This window comes from Giraffa tippelskirchi, chromosome X, assembly GCF_054371585.1.
Source record: "Giraffa tippelskirchi isolate mGirTip1 chromosome X, T2T-mGirTip1v1.2.pri, whole genome shotgun sequence".
Classification (NCBI taxonomy): domain Eukaryota; kingdom Metazoa; phylum Chordata; class Mammalia; order Artiodactyla; family Giraffidae; genus Giraffa; species Giraffa tippelskirchi.
The window spans coordinates 63,913,052-63,940,612 of NC_137289.1; the positions used below are offsets into that span (position 1 = coordinate 63,913,052).

Below are 27,561 nucleotides of genomic sequence, written 5' to 3' on the forward strand. Positions count from 1 at the left end.
AATAATATAAATAATTAACAATTTAAAGCACTAGCAAAGTAGAGTTGTACAAAAGAAGGAACAGTGGATGAGGCCAGCTCTACTCAAGGTCTATGGCCTTGAGCAGTGGGCTGAGGACCACACTTTGAGAACCACTGGCCTATGAGAATGCCAAGAACCTGAAGGGCAAGAATCTGAACCCACCCACTGTGGGAGAGTATCTGAGGTACCTGCCACAAGTGTTACAACAGATGGTGGAAGGGTTCTTTCAAAGGAAGAAATTCAAGCTGAAAGATGGCACTGTGTTAGCCTGCCAATTAGCAACAGGAGCATGGTGGAGGATTGGGGAGCCAGGAGTGTATCCGGAAGTTGTGACCTGAAACTGAGGCCAATAAGACAAAGCCTAAATCAAGAAATAAAGCCAAATAGAACACAAAGCTGGATGAAACATTTTGGCTTGTTGTAAACTAAGGTATGGGAGAAAATGACTTAAAAAGAGTCAGGACACAGGAGGAGCACTTTGGTGAGGTAGGATTATAGGAAGGAAAACTCATGTGAGATTAATAAGAAGGCCAAAGGCCCAAGCCTTGGGGGTAAGGTGGGACAAGGGTTGGGTCTCTTTTGGCCCAGAAAGTTCCTAAAGAGGCTTGGCCCAAATAGTTTGTCATCTTTACCAAAAAGAAATTCTAAAAGATGTACTGCAGGCAGAAACAGTAATTCCAGATGTATGATTTGAAATACAAAAAGGAATGAAGACCAATATGTGGGTAGTATAAATGGGTGGAACACTAATTGTTTGATAATTATAATTATCATACTGTTTTGCACTAAGGTGGGTAATGCCAGACCCTGGCATCAATACTGTATGCCTTTCTTTTTCTTTATATACATATTTTAAATTAAAGCCTAGTTGATTTACAATGATGTGTTTCAGTTTCAGGTGTATACCAAAGTGATTCAGTTATTTAGCCATTCTTTTTCAGATTATTTTCCCATATAGGCTATTATAAGATACTGAATATAGTTCCCTGTGCTATACAGTAGGACCTTGTTGTTATTTCATATATAGTAGTGTGTATCTGTTAATTTCAAACTCTAAAATCCCTTTCCCCCTCCTCTTTCCCCTTTGGTAGTCTGCTTTCTGTCTGAGTCTGTTTCTGTTTTGTAAATAAGTTTATTTGTATCAATTGTTTTAGATTCCACATATAAGTGATATCATATGATATTTGTATTTCTCTGTCTGACTTACTTAACTTAGTATAATAATCTCTTCTTGTTGTTGTTTAGTCCCTAAGTCATGTCCGACTCTTTGTAATCCCATGGAAAATAGCCCACCAGGCTCCACTGTCCATGGGATTTTCCAGACAAGAATACTGGAGTGGGTTGACATTTCCTTCTCCAGGGATCTTCCCGGCTTAGGGATCGAACCTGCATCTCCTGCACTGCAGGCAGATGCTTTACTGTCTGAGCCCCAGGGAAGACCTTATGTCTTTCTAATTAGCTTTATATACTTCAGTGGAACTTGAAAAATAAGTTATGACAGACAATTCTATTATTTCAAAGACACATACAAACAGCCATTTATTTGTGGGCATCCATGTAATACTGTACATGTATGTATATATGTATGTATGTATACACACATATAACTTTTGTTATACTTAAAAGGCATCTTTGCTAATGAGTTCATCCAGTAAAACCATATACATATTCACTTTTGAATATACTGAAGTTACTGAAGTAAAGTTTTATTGATCTCACACACATTTCTGTACTTACCAAAGCTCACAAAACACCTATGAATGTATAATGTCTACATAGTCAAGAAATAAACTTGAAGTTTGATAATTCTCTCTTATCATTCTTTCTAGGTAAACAGTCCTTTACAGTGTTATAACGTGTTAGTCACTCACTCATGTCCGACTCTTTGCAACCCCATGGACTGTAGCCCACCAAGTTACTCTGTCCATGGAATTCTCCAGGCAAGAATACTGGAATGGGCTGCCAATCCCTCCTTTAGGGAATCTTCCTGACCCTGAGATCGAACCTGGGTCTCCTGCACTGCAGGCAGATTATTTACCATCTGAGCTACCAACCTGGTGGTCCCCCACTCCCGGGAGGTCACTATATTGATGCTGGACACCTGATTGGCATAGCACACTGCAGCTCAGAATTCTTGGGTTCAAGCAAACCTCCAGCCTCAGCCTCCTGAGTAGCTGGGATTATAGGCATGTGACATCGTACCCAGCAACCACTCCTTTAATATCAGCAAAAATAAAAACATGCTGATCAAAGCATCTATAATTCCTGAGATACTCCTAGAAAAGTCCTAGGACTTCCCTGGTGGCTCAGACAGTAGAAAATCTGCCTGCAATGTTGGAGACCTGGGTTTGATCCCTGGGTTGGGAAGATCCCCTAGAGAAGAAAATGGCAACCCACTCCAGTATTCTTGCCTGGAAAATCCCATGGACGGAGGAGCCTGCTGGGCTACAGTCCATGGGGTTGCAAAGAGTCCGACACGACGGAGCGAGAAAATTCCTAGTTAAGCTATTGAGGAATGGTACATTCTGGCATAATAAAAACGAACATGGTATGAGAGGTATAAGGAAGGGATGGCAACCCACTTCAGTATTCTTGCCTGGAGAATCCCATGGACAGAGGAGCCTGGCGGGCTACAATCCACGAGGTCACAAAGAGTTGGACATGACTGAAGTGTGGGAGTGAGGAGAAATATAGTAGAACACATTGGGTAGTAGATTTCCAAGAAGACTTGAATCAATCAAGTGTTTTTTGAAAGGCAGTGAAAGTTAAAAGAGGCCCTGCTCTAGTGCCTAATATAAATGTGAACACGATGCAGGGGGAAACCTAAGAAAACAGAAAGAGACTGCTTACTTCCTTTCAAACATAAACTAAATTGCTGAGGCAGTTCTCACCACCTTATTTATCTATTGGATTGCTTGCAAATCATGACGTCACCCACCAGGAAGCAATGCATCAAGAAGAGTACCACAGTGTCACAGTCCCGAAGAAGGGGAGAGAGGTGCAGCTGAATGAGAAAAAGGCACTAACAACAGAAAAAAATCGAATAGTTTTATGGATAAATACCATATAAAAGCATCACATGGGAATCAGAAAGTGCCTACAGGAAGAAAAAAAAAACAGATGCTTATAACAAAGGACTCACATTTTGTGAACTGAAATGGTATTTCTTGAATACCAGAGATTTAGAGATAGCTAACTACCATATTTGTGAGATAAGCAACTACTTTCTTATCCTTCTCCCTCTCAAGAAACAAACAGAACAAAAGAAAAATCTGGCCCCAATTTCCATTGAGAGAATACACTTTTTTTTTTCCTTGAAGACACTACTGCCGGTGGTAATGTTTGTGAGGGAATAGAAACTTCCGATTTGACTTTAGAATGTAAGTTCCAATCAGTCCTTAATTACTTTTGTCTTTAAAGAGCCACATCCTGTAGAAGAAGCATTGTCTACTGAAGTCCAAAGCACATGCAGCTTTTCATAAGGTTATAATTATCTATGATTGTAAAAGGAAGAACACATACATTTCTTTTTTTAAAAAAAAAGATCGATATATTTTTATTGAAGTATAGTTGATTTACAATATATATTTCCTTATAAAAATGCTTACTTTGTTTTTCTGGAGTCTTAGAGAGGGGACTGGGAGGAGAGGCTGAGAACCATACTGAAAATGCCTCACCACCACCCCTGTTTTCCATCCATGAGGAGAGAGGTACCTCTATGGGGTTGCACTTACTGTCATGGTTACTCAAGTGAAAAGGGTTAGTTTTCAACATGCCTGGGTCACAGGAGCATACATGTACAGTGGGGGATGGAGAGCGGGTACTCTTAAAGCTCAACGGAGCCATAGTCCACCTCTCTAGTTCCATTTCCATTTCCTCTCAAAATATGATCAGCTAGCCCTTCAAACAAAGCTTCACTCCCTCTTTGAGAGGCAAAGAACAGTATAGCAAGGCCTAACAACATAATGGATCCCGGTTATGCCAGAAAGAGCTCTGACTCCCAACCAGTTGCCTCAAACAAGTAAACCGTCTTTTTAAAACGCTGGGGAAGACACAGGGGAGGCAGTTTCATATAGCACACTGAAGGGAAGTAGAACGAGGTCGGTTAAGCACTCTATCCTGAGACGCACACCTTTCATTTTTCAATTGTTTTCAAATAAAAAGAGAGAAATCCCCTTTTCAAGTTAGATTGTTTAAATGCACCTACAGCTACTCCTGTCTAGCAAAGGCTAGGCAAGCTCTCCCTACTGATGCATTTCAGAAAAGGTTCAGTCGGCAAAAGAAAGCAAGTGCAAAGGGTTTTTGACAAAAGAGGACTAAAGGGAACACATTTTCCTTTCACAGAAATACTATTCTAGAAAATCAGATGAGGTAGCAGTTCAAAACCACAAAAATGTACCTATGGGTGAGATAAACAGGGAAATTAGAAAATTTCAAATTCAGACATTCAACTAGACAAAATGATTCACTTAAAACGTGGGGTGAGGGGATAAATTAGGACTTTGAGATTAACAGATACACACTACTATATATAAAATAGATAAATGACAAGGACCTACTGTATAGCACACGGAACTATAGTTGATACCTTGCAATAACCTGTAAGGTAAAGAATCTGAAAAAGAATATATATATAAATGAATTGCTTTGCTGTACACCTAATACCAAACAAGGTATTATGACTTTCAGATTACAACACAGCCTAACCCAGCATATGCTGAGAATGTGATTTTTCTACCACAGAGCAATGTGTGTGTATGTGTGTTAGTTGCTTAGTCATGTCCAACTCTTTGCGACCCCACGGACTGTGGTCCGCCAGGCTCCTCTGTCCATGGGATTCTCCAGGCAAGAATACTGGAGTGGGTAGCCTTTCCCTTCTCTGGGGCATCTTCCTGACCCAGGGATGGAATCCAGGTCTCCTGCATTATAGGTGGATCCTTTACCATCTAAGCCACCAGGGAAGCCCACCACAGAACCATTCAGGTCTGTAAAGAACTCCTAGGAACCTGTCCTACACTCAGCAGGGCTGTGCCTGCAGCTCCCTAGACCTACAGGCATACATTCTGTTTAGCGATGTTTTACATAATTCCCAGGCAGCCCTGTCTAGGGCTCACCAAATAGAAAAGACTAAATCAAAATCAGGACCTCTGAAATACCTCCTCTGCTAAAAAGATATATATATATATATTTTTTACATAGTGTACATTTAGAGTAGATTCTAATACTGGTTAGATTAGAACAAAAGGATTATGGTATCCACACTTAATTGCACATTTAAAGGATAATTATTTTTTGCTTTCCAAATGAATCATATCATCATCTTCTAAGCTATTATGAAATAGTGTATCAAATCCATTGTTGAATTAGATGACAACTAGGCATTCTAAGCTTAGGTTATAATGTTTTTCTAATACCATTATAACAAAGGTATAACTGATTTCTTAAACTAAGATTTTTTTTCCCCGCTTACTAGTCAAGATATCTTATACATTATAGATTGCTCATGTGCGAAGGGAGTGACTGAGAAATGACTAGACATAAAGAAGAAAAACATAAGTTTTCATTTGTTAAAAATATGTGAAAATGAAATATACATGTTATATGCTACACATAGTCCTGTGTGAGTGGAGACATACACATGCAGCAAGAGCTGTTATTTCTTACAGAAGAGACACGTACAGAGGGGGAAAGGCTGACAGTAACCCCTTAAGTAGGTTAATGGTGTTGAGTTAACAGACGACAATGCTATGATTAGAGTGTGTCACTCTGCTCAACACACTATGGGCATTCAATAAGCACTTGTAGAATTAAATTAAAAATCACTAAAAGGTTTCCACGCATAATAATCCTTTCCCACATTAACAATAGATTTTGCCCTGATTCTGAAGCAGCCCCGGGGGCTCAGGGATTCAATGTGGGTGGAACTGAGTTGGGTGCAGGGCAGTTTGTTGGTTCCATGAAGCTGTTAGGTGTAATTACCAATGTGAATCTAAACGCATTTGACCGAGAACAGAGTCAAATTAACTGCAATGTCAGTATATAACAGCTGTTATTCATTTGATACTTTTTTGTAATAAGAATCAGAATATTGAAATATGGAACTGAAGCATGTTTCTAATAAGTGATTAGGCCATCTACAAGGTATTTTGGTCATTTCTTATGGAGTCAGTTTGATTGTTTTCACCCACCTGCTCCAATATTTTCATGGTCTTCTGGCTAGTGAAGTTACATAAGGCATACATGGCAATAAGCACATACTGTAGAGGAAAGCCAAATTTGTAACTGCTGGCATTACTCATCTTCTACATAAGAATGATGAAATCTTATTAAACACTCAACACACTGAAGACAGTTCTTACAGTTTTTGCAAATTGGAGTTTCTGGTATTTAGAATGTAAGAACTCTTAATGAGAGCTAAAGTATACTACCTATCTTGTTTCACATATTTATTTTTGTCTCCTATTTAAAAGACTATTTTTAGTTGATGTAGAAATTTGTTTTACTGCTAAGGCACATACAATGAGAGTTTAGCACTTATTTCTAGTGAACTGAGGCCAGAAATGTAATTATTCTAGTATGAGGTCAGAAAAAAATTACTAGTGATAAGTGGCTCAAAGAGACTACAGGAAAAAATAACTAGAACCTTTGATTAATCTAGAGTGTATTCTGGAATTAGAATAGATGAAGCCCACTCTCCAACACTCATTTGCAGTGATCACTTATGCTCTGAATAATGGCCCGGAGAAAATAACAAAGTCCTAATGATTTATCAGGGCTTCCCTTGTGGCTCAGCTGGTAAAGAATCCGCCTGCAATGAGGGAAACCGGGGTTCGATCCCTGGGTTGGGAAGATCCCCTGGAGAAGGGAAAGGCTACCCATTCCAGTATTCTGGCACAGAGAATTCCATGGACTGTATAGTCTATGGGGTTGCAAAGAGTTGGACACGACTGAGAGGCTTTCACTTTCACTTCAATGGTTTATCAATGATCTATACATTGTGGGCTGACTGCATGTACAAAACTATATTTAAGCACTATGTTGCACATTTTCACCTGTGTAAAATCTGAGGCTAAAAATACTGGGGTTTGGGGGAAGGTATTTGGGTGAGTTGGAGGAGGGCTGTGAACTAACAGAGTTCAGAAAGATTACAGATGATGAAGACTGGTGCCCAGATGGCTTTCTATAAAATTATAAGATCAGATTAATCAGAACACCTCTTCCTCTAGGCATGCTAGTCAACCAAGATTTTTATTGTTGTGATTATTTCTCTTCATAGTTTTTCATTATATGCTCACTGAAATAACTATTCTTATTAAGGGGATAACAACATTTAACACTTATTAAATGGTAACCACGTACCACGCAAGTGCTAAGAGATTTGCACATACTGTCTCATTTCATTCTTATGAAAATCCTAGGAGAAGGATGGCATTCTTTCCTGTTTTATAGGCAAGGAAGCTTCCCTGGTGGCTCAGAGGGTAAAGAATCCACCCGCAATGCAGGAGACCTGGGTTTCATCCCTGGTTTGGGAAGATCGCCTGGAGGAGGGCATGGCAACCCACTCAAGTATTGTTGTGTGGAGAATCCCCATGGACAGAGGAGTCTAGTGGGCTTACAGTCAGTGGGGTCACAAAGAGTAGGACATGACTGAGCAACTAAACACTAGCACAAGCTGAGGATCAGAGGGGTTAGGTGAATTGCTCAAAGTTATATTGTTTAGAGGAGGAGTCAGGATTTGAACTCAGGTTCCTCTGGCTGTGAAAGAAAGGAGACTGAATTCTGTAATTGCAGGCTAAACAACTGAAAGGTCTAACTGAGATAACTTGTCACTGGGAAGGTCACAGAGTCATCTGACTGAGTGTGATGTATCATTTGACGGTTGTTATTGTGGGAGCTGCTCTTATACCTCAAAGCCTTAACCCAGTGCTTGAATTTAGAAATTTGAGAACTGTTTATTGAATGAATGGCAGCAGTACGTCATGATGTTGCCTAAACTGGACCTAAAGATAGTTCATTAAAATAATAATAAAATCCCAAATGTATACTACTAAATACCTTGGGTTGTTAAAGCTCTAAGGCCCTGGGCAAATCTTTACTGGCTAATTTTATTTGGGGAATCCCACCCCCAACACACACACACACACACACACACACACACACACACACACACACACTCACATACCACATATTTCCATTGAGAAAAATCAACCTAGATAGCAAAGAGAGGAAGTTTTGATTTTGAATAAATGGATTTCTTAAAATGTTTGCTGATATAGGGAGCAAGGCAATTTTAAATGGAATATCAACCAGATATTGTTTTTTTCTTCATTGTTGTTTAATCGCTCGGTTGTGTCCAACCCTTTGTGACCCAGTGGACTGTGGCCCATCAGGCTCCTCTGTATATGGCATTTCTCAGGCAAGAATACTGTAGTGGGTTGCCATTTCCTCCTCCAGGGGATCTTCCCAACCCAGGGATCGAATCTGTGTCTCCCACACTGGCAGGCATTGGCAGGCAGATCCTTTATTGCTGAGCCACCAGGGAAGCCTTGTTTCTTCATAAATAGGGCTTATTATTAGGTCACTGTTTTGCTTTGCATTAGCATCTATGAGTTGCTCATTATCACTTGTAAAATATGATAGAATGTGGCACCTAGTTTGTCTCAGAAATGTATATATTATCAGGGGTGCTTCAATACTGTGCTATGCTTTGTTGCTCAGTCATGCCCGATTCTGTGACCCCATAGACTATAGCTCACCAGGCTCCTCTGTCCGTGGGAATTCTCCAGGCAAGAATACTGGAATGGGTTGCTATGCCCTCCTCCAGGGGATCTTTTCCAACCCAGGGATTGAATTCAGGTCTCCTACATTGCAGGCAGATTCTTTAACCTTTGAGTCATCAGGGAAGCCCAAGCTTTAATACTGCTTGGGACTAATTCTGTTATTTACAGATATTCTAATCTTTACTATTGGTTACTATAATTTAATGCCTGGGGTATGACATTTGGAAACCATTTTGATCCATCCAGATTAAAATAATGTGAAATGAATTAATTAACTTGTAAGATACAATCATTTTAAAACTCAGAAAACTAAAATTGCTATCTGCCACTAATGATAGAGCTTAAATGTTTAGGTTTATTGGTTAAAATTTGCTTATTCGCTATCAGAAGACTGATTTATCATCAAATCTGACTCAGGTAGCTGTGTTTATAATCATACTAGAAGCAAACAGGTAATTCTAATTTCCATATAATTATATAAGGAGAAGCAAAACTGTTCCTGATTAAATAATATTTGCATAAGAATCACACTTGGAGTTTCCAATTTCAAAACACCCTTTTTGAAATGCATGCATTTTTATTGTTTCCTGTTAGTCCTTGCAATTAATTTTCTGAGTTCCAGAAACATGAAAAGAAAGAGATTTATTCACAAATATTACAAATATTTGGTAAGCTTTCTTACTCTACCTACAGAATTAATTAATTTATTTTTCATGATCCCTAAATTAATTACCATCTATATTAATACAATTAAAGGTTGGAGAACATAGATTATGCCAAGTACTTTGCATAGTTTACATACTGTTACACATATTTTAGAGTACATTTATTGATTTAGCATATGTTTCGCTGCATTTAAATTTGCTTTCTCAATTTTACATTTAAATAAATGATGTATTACTGTGCATGCTTTAATTAAAATTATTTGGGGAATGGCGCAATAAATTTTGGTTGGATTAATGAAATAATCTAAGATGTCAAAACACATCTATACATAGTTATATATTGATGAAACTCTGCTGTTCTTAAAAGAAAAAGTCTAGGCCATCAGTGAACCCATTGCTTCCAACACCAAATGCCTTTTTTTCCTCCATCTCTTTCATGAAAATTTTCCTTCATGTACCACCTTCTTAAACTGCCACAGGTTGCAACTCCTTTGAAAGGAACATCAGATATGAGCTAACTCCTTTTTTTCTTCACCTTTGACTGTTCTCTTCCAGCTATATCCACCTTGTGTTCAACTCTCCTTTCTTGTATTCTGGCTCACTACCAGGGTGATCCCTCAACAAATTCCTATAATCACCTTGACTCTCCTACCTCATCACATCACAACCCCACATCTGACTTGCAAGACTCCTCACAAGTCTTTCCAACAGTCTTCCTATTTTTCCAATAGTTTCCAATTTCAAACTCTCCTCTGCCAATGATGAAAACGAGGACAATGAGAACCTGAGAAAATATTTACTGAACATTGAACTGTTCATCAGGGACCAATGACATCAATGTAATTGATAGACTAGAGTATTAGTGACATCAGTCTCTGTGGATTACCTCATTTTACCCTCACAATAACAAAGAATGTTTTATTACTCCTTTTTATAGAGGAGGATATTAAGGCACAGAGAGATGAAAATCCTTGTCAGAGATTATATGAGTACTCAGTTGTAGATCTAAGACCTGAACTTAGGACCTATCCTTGTCATCACTTGGATGTACTTCCCTGTGGGCCACTAAACAGTTCCTCCATGAGGCCTTCCACCTTCCATGCTGACATGCGCCAGTGCAGACGTTAGTCCCATTTACTTGAATAGTTTCACCCCTGGTTAGCCAAATATTACCCATCCTTCAGCATCTAGTTCGATTGATATATTCAGAGACCATAGTTAGCCTTCTTGTGAAACCTTACATCATTTTACCAGATCTCATTGATCTCTCCTTTTAGATAGTCTGAAGTAATCTCTATTATATATCAGTACACTGTTTGCTGGTTCAGCTTTATCACATCTGAAGAGTAGCAGAACATTTCACCCCAAAATATGCCACTATTTCAAGCTGAAGGTAATTGAGAAGAAGCAGATACCAGAAAAACTCTCAGCCCTGTAGATATCTGCCTAAAAGCAGGACATAAATTTGTGAAGGTGTCCCTCTATTACTCTTTACCAGGAATAAAAAGAAGTTATTCATCAGAGACTATTCCAGATAGACTGTTATCCTTTCAGAAACGGTACCAGGGGAACCTACGTAACAGTTTACCCACTAGCTCTTATCTTCCATTAGTTTCTTCATATATTCACGTTCCCACAATTTGCCACACTAGAAACTCAAAGTGCTTTGCCTTTGTCTCATCTAAAAACTTCTAAAAATGTATTATTCTTTTGCTAAGATAAGCCCAAGTTCTAACTACCCCTTTGAGTTACTCATCATTGAATGCTCTCAGGTGTATGCATGATGCATGTATTAATAAATCTGTTCATTTTTCTCCTGTTAATCTGCCTTTTGTCCATGTAATTTATAGGGCCCCAGTCAACGGACAGTTTTTTTCTCCCCTACACATCTCTGAACAAAACTGTAAACTTTTTAGTTTGGGGACCCCTTTTTAGGATGGGGACTATGTCTTGAGAACTTTTTTCTGAGTTCTTCAATGAGCACAAAATGACTCATCATTAGCAGCAGTAAGAATTTTCTAGGATCTGTGTTATTTAATCTTCACTAAAACAATAGGAGGCAAATGTCATTATCCTCCATTATGAATGAGGTAACTGAGGCATGAAGAGATGAAGGAAGAGAACAAGGTCATAAAGTGAGTAGGTGGCAGAGCTAGGACTGATCTCCACTTTTGTAATGTAGAGATTTTAATAACTTTTTAGTCATGTCACTTAATGTTTACAAATGATGGTCTCTTTAATATATATCCATGTCTTTTTTCTCTTTTACAGTAAAAAAATACTATTTCTTATCATAGCCTTTGCCTTTGGATCTCTAATACTTTCAAAATGGAGCCTTGAAACATGGCTTTTTTGTTTGTGTGTGTGTGGAGACATGGCATTTTTGAACGGATTTAACTATAAAGATGTAATTCTCTGGCTGCTTGGTTTCCATGATATCTTTACTTAATACTGAGTTTGGTTGATCACATCTAGATTACAGAAATAATCTTTTGTGGTTGCTTTATCCCATTATTCCTCTGGATAATTAGATTCTAAAATATTTTCTCATGATGAATGTATATAATTTTGCATGCCAGATAAATACATCTTGTTACTTATTAGATATATGGGATCATAGGAGATTTTTAAAAAGGGATGGGCTGCCAATTTTGCAAAGTTCATATGAAATAGAAACTTTACAAAAAAAGTATCTGTGTTTTTAAAGTCATTTGCAATTTTCAAATTACTTTCTTTACCCAAGGACTCTTTACTTGACTATCTTTGTACAGGTAAGATCTCCTCATTCCAAGTGTATCTATCTCCAGTCAAATGTGCATGAACTATCTCTACAGCTTATATTATATGTAGCTCACAATGGTACTCTAATGTTCTATGTCAGTTCTTTCAGTGGAAAATGGATAACACTGTTATAACTGGACACATTTACAAGTTCTTTGAATCACTTTCAGATGGTACCTCATTCTCATGTCTTCTATGGATTCACCTTTTATGTAGCTCCATCATGCCTCCTCCCAGACTCTAAGAATGCCTGCAACTGACTTCCACCTAGTTAACAGTAGTATCTTTTATAAGATACTAGGAAACTCACTGACACGGAATGTCATTTGGATACCCAGTTACCAAACTCTGTTCTCATTCTTACTTTTCTGCATCTTTCATCTTCTTAAGACTATATAATTTCAATGGAAGGATCTCTTTTTAAAACATATTTGCAAGTACTGACACACATATACTCTAATTGTAAAGTAATATTACAATAAACAATAACAATAATAATAAGATGTGAGAGTTGGACCATAAAGAAGGCTGAGCACCAAAGAACTGATGCTTTCAAACTGTGGTGCTGGAGAAGACTCTCGAGAGTCCCCTGGACAGCAAGGAGATCAAACCAGTCAGTCCTACAGGAAATCAATCCTAAATATTCATTGGAAGGACTAATGCTGAAGTTGAAGCTCCAATACTTTGGCTGCCTGATACAAAGAGCCTACTCATTAGAAAAGACCCTGATGCTGGGAAAGGTTGAGGGCAGAAGAAGGAGGCAACAGAGGATGAGATGGTTGGATGGCATCACCGACTCAATGGACAAGAGTTTGAGCAAACTCTGGGAGATGGTGAAGGACAGGGAAGCTTGGCATGCCGCAGTCCACAGGATCACAAAGAGTCAGATACGACTTAGCTACTGAACAATGAACAACATTTGTTACATATGGGCCACCAATCAAGAACCTAATGGTGAGGTCAAACTGGAGTTAAGTTGGACCTCTAATTCAACATGACTGGGGTCCTTTCACCATGTGAAGGGACAGATGTGTACACATGGAGAATGCCATGTGAAGACTGAAGTTATGCTGCCACAAGCCAAGGAACTAACAGAAACAAAGAGAGAAGCTTGGAATGGACGGATCCTTCCCTAGTGTCTTCAGGAAGAGAAGCACCCTGCCTATACCTTCATTTCAGATTTCTGTCCTTCAGAACTGGGAGACAATAAACCTTGTTGTTCTAAGCCATCCAGTTTGTGGCATTTTCTTCTAGAAGGTGTAGGAAACTAATAAGCTTGCATGCCTGCGTGTGTGCTCAGTTGTGTGCAACTCTTTGCAACCCCATGGACTTAGCCCGCCAAGCTCCTCTGTCCATGGGATTCTCCAGGCAAGAATACTGGAGTGGGTTGAAATTTCTTCCTGCAGGGGCTCTTCTCAACCCAGGGATCAAACTCATGTCTCCTGCAGCTCCTGCATTGGCAGACGGATTCTTTACTACTGAGCCACCTGGGAAGCCTAGGTAACTAATATATCTTAACTTTAATCATCAAAAACCAATGATTCTCAAGTCTGTCTTTCTCATCCAAACCTTTCCTGAGTTTCATATGCACACACACAAGAGCTTCTTAGATATTTCCCATCTTTACAACATTTCTTAAAATGACATGAGATTCAAAATGTCACCTATCATGTAATCCTCCTGATGAAGTTTGCTCTATTTGTGAATTGTTTTTTCTATATTTATTAAATTGATTTACTTATTAAAGAAGATACCTTTAATGCCCCTTTCCCTTAATTCTCCCATCTAAAATCATCAAGGTCAGTCAATTCTACATTTTAACAACCCTCTGGTGATGGTTAATTTTGTGTCAACTTGGCCGGGCCATGGTATTCACATATTAGTTCAGACTAATGAGGGTGTTTTTGGATGAGATAAATATTTAAGTCAACGGATTTTTGAGTAAATTAGGTCGCCCTCTGTAATGCAGGTGGGCCTCATCCAATCAACTGAAGTTCTGAATAGATCAAAAAACTGATCACCCCTGAGCAAGAGGGAATTCTACCAGCAGATTGCCTTTGGACTTGAACTGCAACATGGGTTCTTCCCTGGCTCTCCACGGTGCCGTCCTACTCTGCAGATTTTGGACATGCCAGCTTCTATAATCACATGAGCCAACTCCTTAAAATAAATCTGTCTGTACATATCCACAACCTATAGAATAGAATACACTTCTTACTGGTGACTTCTGTAACGGCACTACCACTGCATTCATTCAGGCCACCATCATCTCTTGTCAAGACTGTGATAACCTCTTAACCTCTGTTGTCTCATGCTGTTCCCTTTTCAGTCCATTATGCTTTTGTCAAAATGATCCTTCTAAGAAACCTACGAAAGCACATTAACTTTCTATTTAGAAACATTCATAGATTTACCATAGCTCTCGGTGTAAGACCCTTAGTATAACCAAGAGAATGCATAATCTGTCCCCTACCTCTTCCAGCCTCTTTCAGTACTCCTCCATGCACGTAAGGGAGCTAATATTCAGTGCTATTCTACTGACTCTATCGCCTATTAAGTGAGAACTTCCCGCAAATACCTACTGCCATGCTGTGCTCTAGTCCTTTCCCTAATTGAGTGATCGTCAGTCAGGACCTGTTCTTTTGATCCTAATTATGAAACCTGCTTGCTAAATTATGTTGATACTACCTTATTTTACCTTGGCAGTTTACTTTTTTCTTTTATTATTTTTAAAATGTCTTGATGGCTCAGACATTAAAGAATCTGCCTGCAATGCAGGAGACTTAGTTTTGATCCCTGGATTTTGCAGATCCCTTGGAAAAGGGAATGGCTACCCAGTCTAGTATTCTTGTCTGGAGAATCCCATGGACAGAGAAGCCTGGCAGGCTACAGTTCATGTGGTGGCAAAGAATTGGACACCACTGACCAACTAACACTTTTCCCTTTCACCTCACAGTGATTTACAATATTGTGTTAGTTTCAGGTGTACAGTGCAGTGATTCAGCTATATGTGTGTGTGTGCGTGTGTGTATATATGCATGCGTGTGTGTATACACACAGGCACACACACACACATATATATGCACACACACAAAGGCACACACACACACAAACACATATATATATATATGGCAGAAGATATACCCCACTCAATCAAAACGGACAGAAAATAACTAGGCTTGGGGAAAGACCTCACCTTTAACACAGATTTTATGGAGTGAGCATGAATCAGCAAAGAAACAGAGAGTGAAAAACACCTCAATCTCCACACCTTGAAATGTGTGTGTCTGTGACTGTATGTGTGTGCTTGTGTTTGGGAGACCCAAATGTTGCACTGAGATTCTGCTTCACTCAAAATTAGGGATGTTGGCATATCTGTGCAGTGACTTGCAAGAGCTGTCATGCTCCATTTTCCTCTGAGTAAATCAGCCATTTATTGAGAATATATATATATGTGTGTATGTGTATATATATATATATATATATATATATATACATGTGTGTGTGTGTGTGTATTCTTTTTCACATTCATTTCCATTATGGTATTTTATAGGATACTGAATATAGTTCCCTGTGCCATAAGTGGGACCTTGCTGTTTATTCATTCTGTGTACTTTTTTTCTTTTAAAATTATGCTTATTTCCTGGGCAAAAAAATAAACTGTAGTCACTTTCTAAAAATTTGTATGTATTTTAAAGGTATGAAGAAAATGGTAGCAATATCACTTTAGAAGATTTACCAAATATCACTTTAGAAGATTTGTGGCAGAGTAATTGATAATGGGGCTTCCCTGGTGGCTCAGATGGTAAAGAATCTGCATGTAATGCAGACCGGGCTTCGATCCCTGGTCGGGAAGATACCCTGGAGAAGGGAATGGCAACCCACTCCAGTATTCTTGCCTAGAAAATTCCATGAACAGAGGAGCCTGGTGGGCTACAGCCTGTGGGATCGCAGAATCGGACGCGATTGAGCGACCAACAGTTTCACTTTCAATTATAATAAATACTTATAATTAAAAATGCATAACAATAATTAACAATGAACTTTGGCCACAGACTGCCTGGTTCTACCTCTTACTCTCTATGTCAACTTGGACAACTCCCTTAACTTCTCTGTGCCTCAGTTTCCTCATCTTAAAATGAGATAGTAATACTCTTCTATTAGGCTTTTGTGAGGATTAAATATATTCAAATACATAAAATTCCTAGAACAGTTCCTGATACACAGTAAGTTCTGTATGTTTGCTGTTGTTGCTGTTGTTATTGCTATTATTATTTGACAATGGCATTTATAAGTGCAAAGATGCTATCACCAGACTACTTAGATTCTAATCTTGCTGCTAATACTTCCTATTTGTGTGACCTTGGCAACTTCGGTAATTTCTCTAAGCTTCAGTTTCCTCGTCTGTAAAATGAGATAATAATAGCATCTATCTCATAGAGATGTTATGAAGATTAATGTACTTAAAATATGTGAAAGCCTTAGAACAGTGCTTGGCACATGGTAAACATTATACAGTGCTTGCAATTCTGCATGTCATATATTTATAAACAGGTGGTCCATATTAATCATATTATCTTGCATCCTGTTCAGATTTTGTTTTGTTTTTAAATTCTCTAACTCCCAGTGGCGAAGGCTATGCTTTTTCATTATTCAGTTGCAGGTACCTGATGCTGATCACTTTCTTTCCTTACCCTGTCTTTTTTAAAAAGAAAACAAAACCAAAGCAAACAAATCCACCTTTTATATGCAGTCATTCTTGCTAACCAAGAAAACAACTTACTTCATACTATGTGGATATACCAGTATTTTGTTCGTAGGCTCACAACTGGACAAGGTGCTTTCTCCCTATTTTTTTTCAGCTTTTAATAGTGCTGTCAATATCCATTAAGACATGAAATGTTCAAGAACCCAAGGGAGGGTGTTAGTCGTTACTGTACTATCAACAGGCACGTGCCAATAAAATAAAATTAAAACCATAAGGCTCACCTCCCCAGACCAGTGTTTCTCTTTTCATCTCACTCTTCTTCTCTTACCACTGCCTCATTCAGAACATATATAATTTGATTAAAAAAATGAAAAGAAAAAGAGTGTTGCAACAACATATTACCTTGCATTGGCTATCAAAAACCATGTGTTCAGGGTAGGATGGCAAGAAATAAAGATAATAATGAGAGATATTTGATAAAGGTAACTAATAAATGGTAAATTTTCTCACAAAACCGTAATTACTCAGTTTATAATTCAAAATTAATTAAGTGCAATTATTTTACACTTCATATGTCTTTTTTTTTTTAAATGGAAGCACTTCATACCTTTGTTTATATCAATGAGTTGTTTCTTTTTCTTCTGGCGTTCCAACTTTTCTTGTTCAGCTTTCTCTTTTGCAAGCTTTGCCCTCCTAGTCTTCTCTTCCAGTTCTTTTCTCTTGTTGTTTTCTTTCACTGCTTCCTGTACATATAAACAAAGTTAAAAATTCTTACATTGCTTATATATTAGAGGAGTTGTGCAATTTTAAAATTCTATATACACATGTGTAGATGTTCAGAGATGGAATAGTATTATAGCAGCTTTTAGGTATGTTCAGGTACTTTTGAGAGGATGAAATAAGCCTAAGATATTTCTTCTTGAAAAAAAAAGTATACTCGGGTTTTAATTGCTATTAATTACCTGGGGTGCTAGAAAATTAGAAACATGAATATTTACAGATTTACCAATAAACATTCTGTCTCTGTTGTTGAAACATGAAACAGTTTTGATACACAAGAAAAAGTTTAATAGGGAAACATGGTTAGCAGGTATTCTACCACTTTTTTTTTTACATTTTACCCTTTCCTGAAAAATGTTTTTTCAAAACCAACTGATAAGATTTTTGTGAGGAAAAATAAGATACATTTATAAAGTACTTAGAACACTTAGTCTATGACAATGATGGTGGTGGGTGTGGTGGTGGTCATCATTACATCTAATGGTGCAGGACATGAAACAATCAGCCATATTGTCACAGGAAAGACAAACCTGCAAGTTTAATAGCATTTACATGTCAAGGTCTTTAGGAATGCTGAAATGTACTTCCAGCTATTGTGTTTTATTTTGCATAGATTATGTGTGGAACTCAAGGTAATCAGTACATTTCAGCAGACAGTATGGGATAAAGTTAGAGTAAATAGTTCAGCTGGACTAATAGCACTTTAGAGAAGAGTCATTTTAGAGAAATCACTAACACAGAGACACATCAACTGCAAGTTCCTTCCATCAAATTGTTCTGCTTTTCTTTTTCCTATTCTAATTCATTAGACCTATTTCACAGCATGTACCAACTATTTCACAAAAACTGTTTTGTTCCAAAAACCCCAAAGAAAAAAACTCAATAACAAGAATACATCTATAAGGCTTGGCCTGGAGGTACCTATATTGAAATATTTTTTCTACATATTAAAAGATATAATAGTTTTCATTTATTTAGTTTTTAAAACCTTTATTTGTATTTATTTATTTATTTGACTGTGCCACGTCTTGGTTGCAGCATGCAGGATCTCCAATCTTCACTGAGGCATGAGGGATCTTTTTTTTAGTTGAGGCATGTTGGAATCATTAGTTGGAGCATGTGGGATCTTAGTTCCCCAACCAGGGATCGAACCCAGGCCCCCTGCAATGGGAGTATGGAATCTTAGCCACTGGACTACCAGGGAAGTCCCTATAGTAGTTTTCAAAAGCCTTTAAAAAGCACTTTCAAAAATATTCTGATTTGCAAGAATTATTGGTACCTCTCCCTTCTACTATTGCTATCACACTAGCACATCTAGAATTATGCTAAGAGCACAAAATACTCTGGCTCCTGTAGACAAAATCAAAGACTTACCACTTAAACTTGAATAATAGAATCATAATTTTGGAGCAGCGTTTCTAAACTTCAGCACTGTTGTCATTTGGGGCAAGACAATTCTTGGTTGTAGGCTTCCTAGGTAGCTCAGTGGTAAAGAATTCTCCTGCCAAGCAGGAGATGTGGGTTTGATCCCTGGATTGGGAAGGTCCCCTGGAGAAGTAAATGGCAACCCACTCCAGTATTCTTGCTGGGAAATCTCATAGACAGAGGAGCCCAACGGGCTGCAGTCCATGGGGTCACAAAGAGTTGGACACAACTTAGCAACAACAATAAATTCTTTGTTGGAGGAGTGTCCTGCATCTTGTAAGATATTTAGCAGCACTCTTGACCTCCACCGACTAGATGCCAGTAGCACCTCTTTCTGGTGGTTACAGCCAAAAATGTCTCCAGAGACTGGCAGATGTTACCCAGGTTGAGAACCACTAACCTGGGGGTTTCATAGAAATTAACTTATTCACCAAAACTTGAAAATTGCCTGTTCCGCTGAAAGCATCTTCTTTTTGCAGATGTGGAAACTGAGTTCTGAATGAGTTTAACTATTTGTCTAAGGTCACACATTTATGTAATTTCAAAGTTGGGAAAAGAACTTATGTCTCTTCTCAGTGTTTAATGTTTGTTTGATTCTTTGAGGACGAAAAGATAATGTGGATATGACACCAAAAGCACAAACAACCAAAGAAAGAAACATATAAATAAAACTTCATCAAAACTAAAAACTTTTATCTATCAAAGAACATTGTCAAGGGAATTCCCTGGCGGTCCAGTGGTTAGAACTTGGCACTCTCACTGCCAGGGCTTGGGTTCAATCCCTGGTTGGGGTACTAAGGTCCCACAACCTGTGTGGTGCAGCCAAAAGGGAAGGAAAAAAAAAAAAGAACACTGTCAAGAGAGTGAAGAGATAATCCACAGAATGGGAGAAACTATTTGTAAGTCGTATACCTGATAAGAATATATAAAAATTTTACTACTCAACCATAAATAGACAAATAACCCAACTAAAAATGGGCAAAGGATTTAAATTGACATTTTTGCAAAGAAGATAGAGAGCCAATAAGTATATGAAAAGACATTCGACATCATTAGACACTAGGGAACTGCAAATCAAAATCACAAGGAGGTACCACTTTACGAATACTAAGATGGCTATAACAAAAAAACAACAAAACAGATAATAACACGTGAGGAATTGGAAAAATTTGAATGCCTTGCCTTGCTGGTGTGAATGTAAAATAGTGAGTCATCTTGGAAAGTTGTCTGAGTTCTTCAAAATGCTAAACATAGAGTTACAATAGGACCCAACAATTCAACTTCTGGATATATATCCAAGAGAAAAGAAAACACATGTTCATATAAAAACTTGTGCAAGATTTTTCATTAGAAGGATTATTTCCAATAGCCAATAAGTGGAGACAACGCAAACGTCTATCAACTGATAAGTGGATAAACAAAATGTGGTACATATTGTTTATGGAAAATTATTTGACCATAAAAAGAATAAAGGACTGATACATGGCACAACATGAATGAACCTTAAAATACTATGCTAAGTAAAAGAAGTCAAACACAAAAGGCTGCATATGGTATGATTCCATTCATATGTAGTGTCCAGAATAGACAAATCCATGGAGAGAGAAAGCAGACTGTTGGTTGACAGGAGGAGCGGGGAATGGAGAATAACTGTTAATGAGTATGGGGCTTCTTTTTGGTCACGATGAAAATGTTCTGGAATGATGTAGTGGTGATGGTTGCAGAATCTTGTGAATATATTAAAAACCACTGATTTGGTACTTCAAAAGGGTGAATTTTATGATATGTAAATTATATCTCAATAAAAATTAATAAAATGAAAAATAAGTATTTGAAAAAGGCAGTATTGAAATAAAATTATAACTTAGAAAAAAAAGCAACATGCAAAGGCAACATGCATTCAGGCTCTGATACTAACAAGTTGCAGGATCTTTGGTAAGTAACATAAGAGGAGGTGAGTAGCAGAAGAGAGAAGGGAGGTTAATGCTTGTGTGTATTTTATTATCAGTCAGATTTCTGATCTAGTGAACCATCAACCAACATCTGGATGGACGCTTCCATTATCAATCTACTAGACTATTTAGCTGTTGAATGCTGTCATTCATTATGAAGATAGAAAAAACTGGTAACTTGCAGTTGTATTTCTTCCTTGTCCTGATGATAACAGCTATTCTTTAATGGAAATTTATTATGTGTCAGGTTTTTAAAGTAAAGAACTTCAAATATTTATAGAAAACCTACAAAACAACTAGTATTTGTTCTCACTTTACAGATGCTAAAACTTAGGTTCAGGTAGGTTAAATGAGATGTCCAAGGCTCTGCAGGTACTTAAACACCAGAACTACATATGTTCACTCATATTACCATGATGCCTTCCAAGTAAAGTTGTCAGATAAAAAATAGGACACTCAGCTAAATTTGAATGTCAGATAGTATTTCATTCTTTTTTTATGACTGAGTAATAACGTGAATTTTTTCTTTTTTTAGTTTAAGTATATCCCATTCAATACTTAGCATATACTTATATTAAAAAATTTCATGCAATAGTTGGGACATCTTGATACTAAAACTCATTCATTATCCATGCAATATTTGGGATATACTCATGCTAAGAAAATCAGGTAATATGTGGGACACATTGATAACAAAAGATTTTAGCATAGTTTATCTGAAATTCAACTTTAACTGGGCATCCAGTATTTCTATGTGCAATATTAGACAACCTTATTCCCAAGACTGTTGATATTTTTATAAGTATTCTTTTGTAGACTAAGATTACATAATGAAGATAGTAGAATAATTATAAAAATACAAAAAAGTCCAAATCTAAACTATACTCTGAGAACAGAAATGATGTAGATCATTGATAGGCATTATGTGGTTCATGAACTTGACTCACACTATTTCTATAGCATTCTTCACATTTTGTTCCTTTTATTTCTTAAAAATAAAACTAAAAAAAGTTTATATAAAAATCTAAACTAATACAATTTAGAAGAAAATCAGTCAATAATATCACCGAATCACTAGCAGAAAAATTTGTCATATGAGAATGGGTTAAGTTTGTATATGAAAGGGAGACTTGGAATTGGCACTTCTAAAACACCATGAATGTAAGTCTATAAACAATGAAACAGACCAAGTAATAGGTCCATCAATTCACATCTTAAATGCTTCAGGAAAAAATTTAACGACGAAACAATCACACAATTTGAAATGGCATAATGGTGTAATCCTAAAGAGACCGAAACAAAGAGGAAAATAATTTCTGTGGCTTGGAAATAATAGAAATGAATGCAGACATCTACAAAGGCATGTGTTTTTCAAGCAACACAGACTGTGGAGTAAGATTCAGTTCTGATATCACCAATTCTGTGTTCATGAAGAAGCATCATGCTAAAAAGAAGATCCTATTCCTCTTGGTGGTTTAACTCTTTGGCTCTGGCTTTAGGAAATTAGGGATGGGAAACACATACCTATTTAATTCTCCCTACATAGGAAATAAATTTACAATGAGAAAGGGAAATCTTAACCATAGTTTCATACCAACAATCTTTAGTTTTACTAGAGAGAAAGATAAGAAATTTCAAAACTCTGGTTAACTCTCCAAAAAATATGAAAGCTGATGAGAGAATTCTTTTGAGGGATGGGATGTATTTTTTTCATCCTAATTCTTATAAAACAAAATCCAAATAATTAAAAGAATAAAAGCAACAGGAGCAAATTTGAGCTTGGAATTTTTAAAAATTCTGACTGTGATTAACAACACTTTATATTTGTTGAGCCTCACTAAACATTTTAAATGCTAACTTGTCTACTTCAACATGATTCTCGAGTAGGCATCAATCATTATTTCTTAGGGTTGGGAATGCCAACTGATTAGATTCTGTCAATGTGAACAACTGTGTTCTGTTAAGAGGATGCTAATTGAGAAAGTGTTTTGGTAGTAACCTCACCAAGATAAGAAATGCTTACAGAAAAAAAAAGGTCTCAGTTTTACTGGCATATCTATTTTTCAAGAGTCAGGAAAAAAGCACAGGAGTAAAATGCAACAAAAAATGTCTCCAAGATTGACTGTAAAATTTTTGTATTCACCAACCTCATTTTAAATCTCTCACTAATTTAAAGTCTCTATTGCCTCACTGAAAGATAAGAATAAATTATAAATCTTATTTCCTTTGTTGGGCATAATTAACAAATGAGACCTACGGACTAAAAATGTCGTATGTTAAATTAACAACAACAACAACAAAACCCAAACCTCATGTAAGTGGTAAGACCTCTCACATATTCCAATTAAACTTTAAGAAATGGATGAAACTGGTTTAGAAAATTCCAAGGGGCTCAGATGGCAGCCTCTTTCATGTTGCTGCTGCTGCTGCTAAGTCGCTTCAGTCGTGTCCAACTCTGTGCAACCCCATAGATAGCAGCCCACCAGGCTCCTCTGCCCCTGGGATTCTCCAGGCAAGAATACTAGGTCTACACAAACCGAGCATCTTCCAATCTCGTGATATTTAAAAATGAAAACCACTGCCCACCAAAACCTATTCCTTACTTACATTGCATTCAAGGGCTTTTTATCCCAGTGCTGACTTCAGAGGCACTCGGCAAGCACTATGATCTCACTGAAAGTCAAAGTATACTTGAGGGATGGAGAAGTACAGCAATTAGCAAGAAAAATGCATCTTGGAGTCACCTTAATCTGGTTTCATATCCAAATTCCCATCACTTATCCTAAGAGCTGTGTGACTTTGAACAAGTTAGTTACTTCATTTCTCTGAGGTTTAGTTTATACATCTGTAGAACGGAGATGCTAAGTCACTTCAGCTGTGTTCCAACTCTTTGCGACCCTATGGACAGTAGACTGCCAGGTTCCTCTGTCCATGGGATTCTCCAGGCATGAATACTGGAGTGAATCACCATGCCCTCCTCCAGGGGATCTTCCTGACCCAGGGATTCGAACCTGCGGCTCTTACATCTTTTTGCATTGGCAGGCGGGTTCTTTACCACTAGCGCCAGTTGGTACTACACTCAAATTACTTAGTTGTTCAAGAGATTAAGGGAAATAATGTTTATATAAAACTGAAGACAATGCCTGGTACAGAGGAATACTCACTACATGATGGCAGTCATTATTATATGTGAAAGAAACATCTGAAAGTTTAAATGGTAAGCACACATGACCTCATGTGTTTTCAATAGCTTAATTTGCACAACCCCCTCTCTCTTTTTTGGAAGACATAAGGAGGTGGTCAATCACTAGAAATGTAGCATCTTGATACCATCTATCCTCATAAGCATACTGAACATGATTTTCAACTGTAGCATATCACTGGCATTGAAGGTAACATTATTTATTTATTTTGGTCCCACTGCATGGCATGCAGGATCTTAGTTCCCCTACCAGGGATCAAACCCGTGTCCCCAGAAATAGAAGTGCAGAGCCTTAACAACTAGACCACCAGGGAAGTCCCTCAAAGGTAATTTTAAAAATCCATATATCTATATCTATATCTATATCTATCTATCTAGCTATATATAGATATCTCACTATCACTTGGCACTCATAAAAAAAAAAACCTAGAAATTTATTTTTTTCTCTTTTGAGTTTTGAATTATCCTGGGTATCTGTGAGAATATCCTTGGCAAGGTTGTGATTCATTTCAGTATTGGAAGCTGTATTAGCAGAGAGTCACATAACCTTAAAAGAATGTATTGAAAATGTCCTGGTGAACAAACTGGCAATGCTGTTGCCAGAGGCACACTGTGATCAGGCCACTGAGTGTTTCTTCATTCATCAGGGATGTTAAAAGGATTCACAAATGATACTGAGTCAAATCATTTGGCAACAATATAAAGAAACTTGTTATGCATTATATTGAAAATCTTTTTATACACTAAATGTGAATCACTGAGAGAGAATTATTTGATGAAAACTCAGTGAAATAGGTGAATTCTCTCCACATCTTTTATCTTGAACTGTCCTAGTATCTGATCCTTTTTTAGCTTTAATTCAAACTGTGCTGTTGGAGCTTTTTTTTTCTTTTACCTTCTTTCTGTTTTATACTACCATTTCAGAATTTGAAATTGTTTCTTTAAATCTCTTTTAAAATAACACAGAACACTTAAAATTCAAATCAAAGAACTGCTGACCTGGATACTGTAAATTTCTGTTTCTTAGACAAGTATGATGATTCTAAGGCTCCATTTTATAATACATCTTGTTGATAAGATTTCTCAAATTTCGTGACCCAGGAATTTTATGCCCAGAGTAAAAATGATGGGAAAGAGGCCTATTTATTTTGTTCCTCTCAAGTCAAGACCCATAATCTAAACATTCTGAGTAGAGAAGCATATCCTTGTGAACACAGGATGGCCTTTAGGAGCTGAGAAATCTGGCGTAAGTCCTAGCTGTCTAGCGACCATCAGGCTATATCTCCTTGGCCCACTAACTTAACTGTGCTAAGCCTGCTTTGCTGAAATATGAAATACCTGTACTTCACAGTGCTGGTCTGTGAGTTTTTGAGATATTGCATCTGAAGCCATTAAGCACAGTGCTTGGCACATTAAAGAAGTATGCAATAAATGGGGTGGTTATTATTATAATTCCAGAGTCGGGCAATACCAGTTCAGGATCTGTACTCCATTTCAAAACCCTAGCCCAGAGGCATGCGAACATATGCATATGTGCACTGGGGAGAGGGAGGCTTCTTTTTGATATGGAAATCTTGCAACATCCAGTAAAACTATGAAGAAACAAAACTTACACTCTTTCTCAGACCCCAAAACTTTGTACAGACGACAGGACTTGCCTTCTCAATTCATGAGTAAAAAGACACAGATAGAATAAACAATAATTTTGGGGGGAAATTCTTGTGTTAATATACTGTCCTTAACAAATCTAAGAAACAAATACATCACAGACTATTTTGCTATGTAGACTAATAATGAAATTCACATATCATCTTACTTAGAGTTCAACACATCTTATGAGACTGTGGCAAAAACAGAGAGATGAAGTTTCCTGGGGAAAGGCAGTAGATTTTTTTTTTCCTGTTATTGTTTTTTTTAACATCTGGAGTTAGTTCTGTCATCTCCCTGAGAAAATAAAGCACATACTCCAAGGCCATTTGACCAGGAAATAAGTTTTCTTTCTTTTGTATTTATCTCAGAATGTCATATTCATTTGTTCTGCTTAAAGGAGAATTACTGTACACTCAGTCTTCTACCCCAGGCTTTGCAAAACTTTCCTCAAGTGATCAATAGGAGGCTGCTAGTTGGTGGCTCAGTGGTAAAGAATCTGCCTGCCAATGTAGGAGACCCAAGAGACGTGGGTTCAATCCCTGGGTTGGGAAGATCCCCTGGAGAAGGAAATGGCTACCCACTCTAGTATTCTTGCCTGGAAAATCCCATGCACAGAGGAGCCTGGTGGGCTAAGCGGGTTGCAAAGAGTCGGACACGATTTAGCAACAAACAATAAGAATAACAAAGTCTTGCTGGAAAATCATCTACTGGAGGATTTCAAAGAGAAGATATGATGATATAATCTTTTTGCTTGTTGGTGGGGTTCTCATTTAATTTCAGGCATAACTGGAGGCAAGATAGGTAGAAATGGAAAGGTTGTCCTGACCAGTGAACTAGGGTTATAGAAGCAATGTCCTTTCCCTGTCCCAGAGATGTGCTGAGCGTGACAATGCAAAGGAAAGGCATTTCTATGTATGATGCCTCATTAACATCTTCCAAAATAATCTTCTGTAACAAAATTCTCCTTCCTTCCCAACACTCCGCTTCATATAGATAGATATCTAACACACTCTGCTTGAACTGTTCTGGCTGCTAGACATTTCTGCAATTTGCTGCACTTGCCTGTAACCAAGGATAAGAGTTGCTGGGAAACACAGATCCCAATATATGTTACCACTACTGATGTGGAACTTGGGCTGAGGTCCCTATTTGTTAGGATAACTGGGTGAAAATCCTAAAGAATACCAAAGGTCATAGTAAATCTGGACTCATCTACTCTTCCAGATCTTTCTCACTCCCATTTGAGAATGATGATATTAGGTTACACAATGTGAGAGATGAACTTTTCAGCCTCTAAACAAAAGAATTGAACCACCAGATGATTAGCAAAAAAACTCCTATATAAGATAGTACAATGATTTGGGCACAAATTAAGATTTTCCATTAAAGAAAGGAAGGAATATTACTCTTTAATTAACATCAAACAACTTCAGATATTCCTTTTCTTTAGCTTCACTGTGTTTAGAGCGCATATTGGATTGAAGGAGTCATGACAAATGCTCAGGGCAAAGAATTTTCAGCTGCATCAACCACACTCTGCGAGTCACTACCTCTGAAGACTCTGTCGGCACTGTAATACTGCTAAACTTTTTTTTTC

General features: G+C 37.6%; 1 protein-coding gene across 10 annotated transcripts in view; it reads right to left on the reverse strand.

Annotated features, from left to right (window-relative positions):
* Window positions 1–27,561, reverse strand: part of DIAPH2 (diaphanous related formin 2) — a 952,992-nt gene that overhangs the window by 188,446 nt on the left and 736,985 nt on the right. For all 10 annotated transcript variants that reach the window (XM_081565323.1, XM_081565331.1, XM_081565339.1 and 7 more), the window contains one exon: window positions 17,563–17,698. In XM_081565323.1, the coding sequence (XP_081421449.1) occupies window positions 17,563–17,698 (136 nt within the window). The remainder of the gene's footprint in view (window positions 1–17,562; window positions 17,699–27,561) is intronic.